Raw genomic sequence first — 11,472 nt, forward strand, 5'->3', positions numbered from 1 at the left:
AAAGGACAGGACAGGCTCCCCCAGCCCCCAAATGGAAAAGAATCCAAATCCTTTTCAGGACCGTTAGAGGAGAAAACTTCACATCTTCCCTTAGCAACACACTACGGCAGCAGTTGCGCCTAGAATTTTGTTTCAACAGTACTGAAATACTTGGTTTTGTATTACTCATCTTTCCGGTAAGTCTTGTCTATGTGTAACCAAGATTCTCCATACTTCTGTATCTGTTACTACATGTAAGATCTAGCTACCTCCTTATGCCATTAAACTCTGAAATATAACATATACACTTCTTAAAAATAAGAATTAGGCTTAGCATGGTGTCTCGTGCCTGTTATCTTGGCACTTCGGGAGGCCGAGGCAGGTAGATCACCTGAGGTCAGGAGTTCAAAACCAGCCTGGCAAACATGGTAAAACCCTGTCTACTAAAAATACAAAAATTAGCCAGGTGTGGTGGTGCACGTCTGTAATTCCAGCTACTCGGGAAGCTGAGGCAGGAGATCACTTGAACCCGGGAGGCAGAGGTTAGTGACCCGAGATCATGCCACTGCACTCCAGCCTGGGTAACAGAGTAAAACTCCATCACAAAAAAAAAAAAAAAAGTTAGCCTGTACTGGAGATGGTCAAAAGAGGATAGATTCAGGTTCTATGAGTATCATATTTTCACAGGTCCTAAAAATACTCCAGTAGGCTGGGCATGGTGGCCCCTGCCTATAATTCCTGCACTTTGGGAAGCCAAGGTGGGGGGATCAAGACCAGCCTGGCCAACATGGCGAAACCCTGTCTCTACTAAAAATACAAAAATATTTAGCCAGGTGTGGTGGTGCACGCCTGTAATCCCAGCTACTCAGGAGGCTGAGGCAGAGAATCTCTTTGAATCTGGGAGACAGAGGTTGCAGTGAGCTGAGGTTGTGCCACTGTACTCCAACCTGGGCAACTGTCTCAAAAAAAAAAACAACAACAGACTTTTCCAAAATCAATTCTACACATAAAACTCATACTGTGAGCCCCTTTGAAAGGACACAGCAGATCTTCTAACTACCTGAACTCAGAAGCAGGGTGTAACCCCATGAGTGCCAAGCCCTAGCACTCAGATATGCTCACTCTTGTGAAAGCAGCATGGTACAGAGCAGTGAGTGTGCAGAGGGCCTGACGGGAGAGCTGGGCTGGAGCCCTCAGCTGGCCACCTGGTAACTCTATGACTTCAGGTCACCTCAGGTCTCTAAATCTAATAGGTCTACAGCCATACCACCCTTAACGCGCCTGATCTCGTCTAAGTCTGATAGGTGTCATCAGGAACAGATGAGAAAATTTGCCCAAAAATGTTCGTCAAACTATAAAACTCCATGCAAACAAACTTACCTGTTACCTCTATTTAACAAGGCTTATCTGATTAGCTTGCATGAGACACTGAAACATCCTTCAAATTATAAAGATGCCACCTAATGGCAAAACAGGAAGTGTAGCAGCCTAATTATAGCCAATTCTGTATTATTGGAAATATACCTTTCTTTTCTTTTTTTTTTTTAAACTCCAAGCTGTCTTTGTTCATTCCTGAATACCTTTCTAACCTAAAGCAGTAACATGTCTCGCTTATTATGAACAGAAAACCAAATACCCGCCCCCCACTTTGATGCTTTTGTGCTGGTTTGTTCTGGTTCTGTAAAGTTGCTGACCAGTTTCTCTAGACTAAAACAACAAATCAACTTATTCACAAAGAAACAAGCATGAATGTGAAGTTCTTCTACATTAAAAAACCAAATTTGAAGTTTTCTATATGGGAAAGAAAACATAAAGTCTTGTTCTCTTTTTAAAAAATAAGACATGAAATTTTATTTCCTGTTTAAAGCCCTTCGTATTTCAAATATAGCCCAAGGACTATTTTGCCTGAATGGGGACCTCTGGGCATACTGGCAAAAGAGACATGACTGCAACATGGCTTCCAGAACACCAGAAAATCCTGGGTGAGGTGCTCCACACATAGCTCAATGGCAGGAGCAGCTGCAGGAGACCAGGCAGCAAATCCACAGGCCCTACAGATCCAAGAGAGTGGACTCATGCCTGCTTTTCTCTCTCCTCAAACAGTCCCAAGTGCTTCAGAGCTGGTCAGTACAATATCTACAATTAGAACTGGAGACACAATGTGTCCTGCTAAAGGATAAGGAAAAAAGGAAAAAATAAATAACTGGAGACACTTACTGAAGAAAGTTACCAACAGTGAATACCTCACTTAAGTAGGAGGTGAACATCTACTGCCAAACTGGCCTGGAGAGGAAAAGCTTTCATGGATAAAATCACGAAGAAAACAAAACAAAACAAAACAAAAAAACCAAGAAGGAGCCAAATGACCAACATCAAACCCCTCAAATCTGAAACCCAGGACCTCAGGCCAGCTGCAGGCCTGCTTAGCTGAATGGGTGTGTCAGGTCCCAGAAGGATTCTGAAAGTCAATGAAAAGGCACATAACCAGTGAGAAAATTAGGCTCAGTTGAAGGGTCTGATGCCCACCCAAATCTACGACGGCCTTCTAAATTTAGCTTTTGGAAACATCTACAAACCAAGGCTGGCAGATCCGTACAGAAAAGGTACTTACACATGCAGGATGAACCTTGGAAGGATTTTTGTGAAGTATGTAAGAATTTCTTTATCGAGGCCTTCTGCAGTCACTTAATTGTGACAACGGTGCATTAATCATGACCATCAACTAGATGAAGATGTCTCAATCACATGCCTGAGAGTCGAAAAGACAATAAGCATGCTCCAAGGTGAGCAATTAGCCCACCTCACTCACTGCTGTATCCTCTGTATGCAGATAGCATGAGCCAGACACATAGTCTGTACCATGGACTGAATGTTCACGTCCCTGAAAATTCATGCACTGAAATCCTCACCCCACAAGGTGATGGTATGAAAAGGTGGGGCTCTGGACCAGGCATGATGCTCATGCCTGTAATCTCAGCACATTAAGAGTCCAAGACAGGTAGATCACTTGAGGTCTGGAGTTCAAGACTAGCCTGGCCAACATGGTGAAACCCCATCTCTACTAAGAATACAAAACTTAGGCATGGTGGGCAGGCATCTGTAACCCCAGCTACTCAGGCAGCTGAGGCCCGAGAATCACTTGAACCCAGAAGGTGGAGGTTGCGGTGAGCCAAGATTGTGCCACTGCACTCCAGCTTGGGCAACAGAGCCAGATTCTGCCTCAAAAAAAAAAAAAAAAAAAAAAAAGGTGACGCTCTGAGAATTGATAAGGTCATAAGGGGAGAGTCCCCACAAATGGGATCAAATGGGATTAGTACCCTTACAAGAGAGGTTCCATAGGACTCCCTTACTCATGCCACCATGTGAGGACAAAAAGAGAAGGTGCTGTCTATGAACCAGGAAGCGGCCCTCACCAGACACTAAATCTGCTGGCACCTCGATCTCAGACTTCCAGCCTCCAGGTCTGTGAGAGACTTCTGCTTAGAAGCAGCCCAGTTATGGTATTTTGTTATACCAGCCCGAATGGACTGAGGCAGCAGTCCATTGAATGTTCTACAAATACTGAGTGCATCCAGGAGGGGGAGGAGCAGGGAGGAGGGTTCGGTTGGGAGGTGCAGGAGCCTACACTCAACCCCTAGGAATGTACTGTAGAACTGCTCCCACAAGAAGACCTCCCTGGTACCTCACAACAGACTGACGAGAGAACAACAAAAATGTTCAGTCCCAAAAGGAACTACTTTGGAAAAGGTAATTATGAACAGAAGAGATTAATATTTATGTATCTATCTTATAAAATACAGCTGAATCTAAAATGCTTGTTGAGAAGATTAAGTGTTTGCAGAAATCTAACAAAGAAACAGGAGTAACAGAAAGAGCTAATGGGAGTGTTGGAACACCGTGTTGTGCTTCCGGGGAGTTCCAGTATATTCCAGTGTGTTCTGGCATGAAGCCACCCTGGAAGGAGCTGAGGTTCAGCACTGGGGGAGGGGCCCTAAACTGGCAATCTGGCCTCTATATAGGTAAGATGAAATCTTAGGTAAGATACAGGTAAGATGAGTTACCTACATCTTAGGTAACTAAGGGGTAGAGTTGGTACTTTCATTGGATTTTTATTGGCACTTTTATTGAATCCCCCACCCCTTGGATTTACTGGATATATTTATCAAAAATAAGTTTTCTGACATCATCTGAGGGTCAGGAAAACTAAACTATCTCTGGTCTCAGAGACAGGTGCTGTGATGCCCTGAACTGGGAGCCAGGACCCCTGTGTCCACCTCCTCTGTAGTTATACCCATTACACTTTACATTCCCCTAAAGCCTCTCCGAGGCTGTAGGGTACAGCAGAAGACCTCCACTTGGCAGGTATATTCATCACCAAAGCCTTAACTCATGAAAATGAGCATTATAATAACCTGCCATGCTGAATTCAGAGAATGAGACAATATATAAGTAGTCGAGTCACCCACATTGAGGGTGACAACACCTATCTCTAAATCTTCATCAATACCTTGCAACCGAAGCATCAGAAGAATTATGTGACTACCACGCCAATCCGAGTGTCTCCTAAAAGGCCCATCAGTTTTATTTTAATAGCATTAATATTCTTGCTAAATGGTTATAAATAAAACCAAAACACTACACTAGAATTCTAATCACCCTTCTATGCTTAATACCTCTTCAAAAAGCAATTCAAAAATAACTTTATCAAAATAAAGATGCTCAAATGCTACCTCTTCCATAAAAATCCTCCTTCCCTGAGTCACCCAAACCTCATGGTATGCCTCCCTCCTTACATAGCAAATGCACTTTACACCTCCGTAAAGGGCATTTATTGTTAGAAGCTGCTTGTGATTCTTCAGGGGTGAAGTTGGAACGTGTCATGGTGAACACACACAGACAAAGGGAAGCTGTGTCTAAACTAGGGGTTCTTGTGGGTGCAGAGATCAGAATCACTTATGGGGCTTTGCAAACTCTACAAGGCTGCCAAAGTGGTTGAAATTGGTCTCCCTACATACCAAATTGGGCATGTGTGCCCCACCCTTGGAGACTCTCTTCCACAATGACCAAAAGAAATGTGTTAGAGCCCTCAGGTGTCAGGACAGAAAAACCAGAATGTACCCAAACCATTATGTCAAATGGAATGTTCCCCAGACTTAAGTAAGCTCATTCCCACATTGCCTTTTCTGTGACAGCTTTCTAAAGTGTGACTTCTCGGTCCTCCACTTCAGGGGTCCCCATTCTAGGACACACCTCTTTGCTAACCCTCAGCTTTTAGCCCTCGCCCAATGGTTCCTGGCCTTTGCTGACTTCAAAGTGGTCATGATCTGCAGTTTGGCCCTCCACCACCCCTCAAATCTTTTCACCCTGATGAGTCTGTCCCCTCCCAGCCAACTCTGACCCACACCTCGCCCTAGTGAGGTCCCCTGACGGAGACGAGACCCTTCTCAGTCTCCCCTGAATGAGTCCTTACAAAAACTCTACTACTGGGCACTAAAAGGAAGGAACCACGTCTATCACCTCATCCGTCAAAGTGCACAAGGTGGAAATAACAGATACTCTAGCACTCCGCAGTGAGAACTACATGTCTGCTACTCCTCCGCTGTGCTTTCATTTGCCTGGCTTCTTTTGTTTAATCTCCTTTATTGAAAAACAACTTACAAAACAAGTCACAGAAAGTGAAACTGAGTGTTTCAGGTTTCGCTGCAAAGAACGTTGCTGCTCTTCTCCCTGAGCACACAGCCAGGCTCTACTTCCCAGTCCTGTGTGCAGGTAGATGTCACTGTACCTCTGGGCGCCAGACAACGGAAAGGGAACAGCAGCAGCGCGTGCCTCTTCCAGGCCTGCCCTCCACTCTTCTCTTCCCCCTAACTGGGAAGCTGATTCCCAGGACATCCTTAGAAGCTGGGTGTTCAAAACAGAAGAACCTCCAGCAGCCTCAATCCTCGGACTACTGCTTTAAAGAGAGCCCTCCCCATACCTACACACGCAAACTCCAACCACCTCATGACCTACCTGCAGCCTCCTTACATTGCTACGGGATTGAAAAATAAACTTCTATTGTGAGGTCATGACATGTCTGGATCTATTTGTTACTATAGCAAAGCTTACCCTAGCCATTCAGGATCATTTGAAATTGATACCAAATAATTTCCTTTCTTCCCCTACCTTTACTAATCAGAACTCACACCAAAAAGTATGTTAAAACTTAGAGGTTACAGACCTAAATGGATAAGATGAAGACAATAAGTACCCAGAATTCCTGGCAGGAAAATTATTATATAATTGCTCTTTAAAAAAAAAAATCAAATTGTCTCTAGCACAAAGTACCTGACTGGAGAAACTACTATAATACGATAGCCAAGTTTAACAAAGACCCACAGACGGCAGTTTTGCTAATCTGGACAAGTTTCGGAGTCAGCTAATTAGGTCAGTTTCCCACATGCCTCTTATTCTCAGGGCGCTCTGTGAAGACCAGCAAGTGGGCATTTGTCCTCTGGCATCCCCTATGGAGATGGCCCAGGGGCCCCGCAATGTAGCCCATTATCACAATGACTCAGGCACTTGACAGGTCCAATGGCAGCCTGTGAAAACGGACTAGTCCAATTTCAATCATTAACTGTGTTATCTCTCACTCCAGCACCATAAAAGTAATCACTCAAGCCAGGAACGAAACCACCCCCTGCAGCCGAAATACTTGTAACAATTCTTTGTGTAAGTGTGCATTTAATATGTGTCTTACACAAATTATTGTTTTAATATAATTTTATTGTACTACATATCATATTAATAACAATTAGTTGTATAAGCCTATATTTAATATGTCTTCCATCCCAGACTAAAAGCTCTCTGGTCTAGTGGGAAGGAGTAGAGAAGAATTTACGCCCAGCATGCAACACATATTGCTTCATAAATAATTGCTGATTAAAGGAACACATGCACGGCTACAGCCCTTCCTTCTCAAGTGTAGGCTGTCTTCCTTGGCTTTGAAGCTCTGAACTATCCTATAGCTCCTAAGTGCTTTACAGCTTTTGCAGTTCTTTCCTATATTCTCATTTGACCCTCAGAGCAATCCTACAATTGTGCCATGATTAACCTGGGGAGCAGAGAAGACTCGCCTGAAGTCACCTCGTAGCTTGTGAGTGACAGCGCCAACACAAGAACCCGGGTCTTCTGACTCCCCAGTCCAGTTTACTTCCTACTGTGACATTCTTCTCTCTGTATCTAGAAAGCTTAAAAGCAGCTTCTGAAAGCCTCAAGTTTAATTTCCATATTACAGTTTTAAAAATCATTGTAAAATGTCAGAACTGAAGAAATTGAAATTGAAAAGTATTTAGAAAACATAACTATAAAGAAAATATCACTAAATGCTGTAGACTCAAAATGGAAAAAATTCAAAATATTGTGTCCCTATTAGCTCTGAAAGAAACGAATGCAGAAAGCAAGCAAAATACAGCTCCAGTTCCTTCCCCGGGCATTCACTGATGCAGAGCCAGGCTACCACAGCCTGCTCCTCCAGAAATCCAAAAGGTCCCAGGCAGTAAGCGCAATCTCCCCTGGATCCTCTCACATCTGAGATACCTATGACTCCCTTGGAGACAGCACTCATGTATGACAGCCAGCAAGGATGGCCAGACTTTCCGTTCTATGTTTCTCATAAGGAAAGGAAGGAATGTTTGAAAAAACAAGAGAAGGATCAGTATTTATGGTCTAGGATATAATTTTATATACTTCAAAGACTTTTCCTATAGTCAATTCATTCCACATAAAACTACTTTTATGTATCTGCTATGTCCCAGATTCATTATAAACTCTACGGGGGCTTTGCCTTGTGGTATCCTTGGCGTTAAATGCTATTTTAGACATTAGTGATACAAAAGTGAATAAGCCTGCCCATAAGGCGGCTACCAAAACAAACACAAGTTACTAAACATAAAGCAATATAAAAATGACATAAATGCATGCATGAAGTGTTACGATAGTAAAGAAACGTAAATAGAGTTAGGCATGTTGAAAAAGGCTTCAGGAAGAGTTGAACCTGGAAAGAATCATGGGATTCAGTAAGGCAGAAGGAAACAATGTGTGCAAAAATACAGAGGCATGAACAATGCATTAGTGTGGCAGGAAAGCTGGGTTTCATCAGCACAAGAGGCTCCCTGATGAGGAATGACAGGATACAAAGCTGGAAAAGGAATTTGGAGCCACAGACTACAAAGGTCCTTAAACATAATGCTAAATCGGGCTCAATAAAAGAAACTGGACTTTATCAGGTAGGTATCATTCAATTTTTTTTTTTTTTTTTTTTTTTTATTACAGTCCAGGCTGGACTGTAATAGCACAATCTCAGCTCACTGTAACCTTCGCCTCCTGGGTTCAAGCAATTCTCCTGCCTCAGCCTCCTGAGCACCTGGGACTACAGGTGCGCACTGCCATCCCCAGCTAATTTTTTTTATTTTAGTAGAGACAGGGTTTTACCGTGTTGACCATGCTAGTCTCGAACTCCTGAGCTCAAGCAATCCACCCACCTCAGCCTCCCCAAGTGGTAGCATGACAGGCATGAGCCATCACACCCGGCCTCATCCAATTTTTAAAGCAGAGTCATTACACGATCCAATTTACACTTTAGGGCAGTGACTCGGGAGAGAGGATGGAAGATGGAGAGACAGGGAGATTGTCAGGAAAACAAGTCAGAAAGCCACCATACCAACCTATGTGAGAGTTGGCAAAGGCCTGAGAGCAGCAGACATTGGGCAGAGAGGACAAGTGAATAAGAACATGGCTTTTTTTGACAAGACTGAATGAGAAAGATAAAAGAGAAAGAGCAACAGGATAACTGACATTTCTGGAACGTTAAAAGAGATGTTAATATCATTAAAACCATGTTAAGGAACAAGAGACAATGTTTTTGTTTAAGTCGCTTTTTCCCCCAGAGTGAGAGGGAGGCCAAAAAGTCCTAGTTTTAAAAATAATGTTTTGTTTAAGTTACATGGGGAACACCATGTTTAATCTCCGGGAGGTCCTCTGAAATAAGAGACTGGTCTTCAAAAGGTATGTGAATGACAGCTACAGATATAAGATTTGAGATGCTTTCTAAAAGTAGGTAATTTCACAGCCAGAAAGGCAAAGATGGAATCCAAATTCAGTTTCCAAATAAAATCAGCATAGGAGGGATAGAGGAATGGGCTAAGCAGAGAAAAGATGATGGCAACAAACCAAAAATTAGAATTCTAAATCTAATACCAATAGTGGCATCTACACACACTCACGAATCACAAAACATGTGATATGATGAGTATACCTATGGGCATGGCTGAATGCTGCACATTCATGAAAAACAACGAGAGAAAAAGGAAAGATAGCCAGGGAGCAAGTCGGCACCAATGACGACTACATGTGAAGTGACAGTAAAGGCCAGACCACAAACTCCACACGCCTGCACAAAAGAAATGAGCAGCCCAACCGGAAAACAGCGAGACCCAGGAAACAGCCTCATCCATTAGCTTATTGTGCAGATTCCGCCCCTCTAGACCGAGCTTTAGCCCCAGAAAATCACAGGGGCTGTGGGGCAGATTCACATGCAGTATCACTTACTTATTCAAAGGTGGATACAGACCAAAATAAGTTCACAGAGAAGGCAGAAGAGGCAGAACTGAATGTGGAACACCAATGAAGTAACCAATTATCCTGAGTTTAAATATTCCAACCTAGCTAGGCACGGCGGCTCATGCCTGTAATCCCAGCATTTGGGAGGCCAAGGTGAGTGGATTACTTGAGGCCAGGAGTTTAAAGACCAGCCTGGCCAACATGGTGAAACCCCATCTCTACTAAAAATACAAACAATCAGCCGAGCATGGTGGCACATGCCTGTAATCCCAACTGCTTGGGAGGCTAAGGCAGGAGAATCACTTGAACCCAGTAGGCGGAGGTTGCAGTAAGCCGAGATCATGCCACTGCACTCCAGCCTGGACGACCGAGCGAGACTCAGTCTCAAAAAATATATACATTCCAACCTACTGTGAACCTATGTGTCGCAATTATGTTTTAAAAACAGGGAAACTAGAGACATAATGCAAGAGAAGATAGAGTCATCTGAAACTGGAAGGGGGCAGGGGTAAAAGCAACAAGTACGAAGCTACCAGATGCCTCATCTTCCAATCTGCACTAACTTCAACGGCAGCAGTCAGAACACTGCCTGGCACACCCTACACTTTTGTGCATTTCAAACAACTTTTATATCCTTTTTTTTTTTTTTGGAGTGACAAGGCACGATAGCACAATAACCTCAGCAAAAGCTGATACTTGACTAGTTCCGTCTCCACCGGCTATCCACAACACTGTTACCTTAACCAAACTGAATCTGCTCACGAGTAAAATGGACTTATCTTCATGGACCCATTTCAGAAGTCTTTTCATTTATCTCCGCGTATTTTATCACAGAGGCACACGCTACCATCCTGCCTTCCAGAAGACTTTTATTACCTATAATGCTGTAAGAAATTCACTGACTTTGTCAGGCCTCCACTTCCCCACCTGTAAAACCTGACTGATGCCTTACAGGGTTGTCAGCGGACCAAAGAGTTCAATAAAAAATGTAAACGGTGCTCCTTTTTAGGTCTGGCAAACAGGAGCGACTCCCATACTACCCGCTAAAGGGACTGAAAACAGGGAGACGTGAAGTGACTGGCACCTAATCGGGTCCGGTGAGGAACCCAACACCTACTGGCCTCTTCCATCGCTCACCGCCTGCCCAGCTCTCGCCGTGCCCTCCACCAGCGCCAGGCCTCCCACATCGCCTTAGGCTTCCCATGCTCAGGTGAGGGACAGAGAGGCTACCGATGACACAGGGACAGAGAGCAGCGGAAAATGACTTGCCCAAGGTCAAAACGTCAGAGCAGACGGGAAAGCCCGGCCTTCCAGCAGCCGAGGCCACGTCCCCGCGCGTGTCCCTCCAGCCCCGAGAAACCAAACGCTGCGCCTTCCTGGCCTTGGGGGCAGCGCGGGGGCCGCTCCTGGCCAAGCTCAGTAAGCGCCCTGACCTCCCCCGCGCACCCCCGCCGCGCCCTCCCCCTGCCCATGGCCCGGGCGGCCGAGCTCCCACGCCCGCGTTCTCCCGAGCCCGGCCCCGCGCCCCCGGAGCCCCCACAGCCCCACCCCGGGCCCGGACCCCCAGCGCAGGACCCCGAAGGTTAAGTTTTCTACATCGTGGAGCCCCTCCCACGCTCCCTGCCACGTCTGCGGCCTCACGCACTGTGGCGCTCCGGACCCGAGCCCCGCCGCCACCGCCGGGCTCGCGCCGCCGGCCGCCCAGCCCAGCGTCCCCCGGCAGTGAGCTCCTCCTCTGGCCGGGACCAGGAGCCCGAGACGGCCGCCGACTTCCTCTGCGAGCTCCGCCCCACCGCAGCCTCGGGAAGCGCCCGCCGCCGGAGCCGGACAGACGGCCCCCGTGGCCAATCGGGACGCGAGACCGGAGGGGGCGTGCTGACGGACGGTCCCTAT

General features: G+C 45.5%; 1 protein-coding gene across 3 annotated transcripts in view; it reads right to left on the bottom strand.

The window, feature by feature from the left end:
• The window catches only part of FBH1 (F-box DNA helicase 1), a 47,214-nt gene extending 35,822 nt beyond the window's left edge, over window positions 1-11,392 (bottom strand). Inside the window, exon 1 of one of the 3 annotated variants that reach the window (XM_032258186.1) lies at window positions 11,225-11,392. Coding sequence is in view for 1 of the 3 variants with exons in the window: in XM_032258181.1 (XP_032114072.1) it covers window position 11,225 (1 nt within the window). In the remaining 2 variants the exon portion in view is untranslated. The remainder of the gene's footprint in view (window positions 1-11,224) is intronic. The other 2 variants (XM_032258185.1, XM_032258181.1) reach the window with 2 other exon arrangements.
• Between the last annotated feature and the right edge of the window lie 80 nt (window positions 11,393-11,472).

This window comes from Sapajus apella, unplaced genomic scaffold (assembly GCF_009761245.1).
Source record: "Sapajus apella isolate SASKATOON/1434 unplaced genomic scaffold, GSC_monkey_1.0 scaffold100, whole genome shotgun sequence".
In the NCBI taxonomy this organism is placed as follows: Eukaryota; Metazoa; Chordata; class Mammalia; order Primates; family Cebidae; genus Sapajus; species Sapajus apella.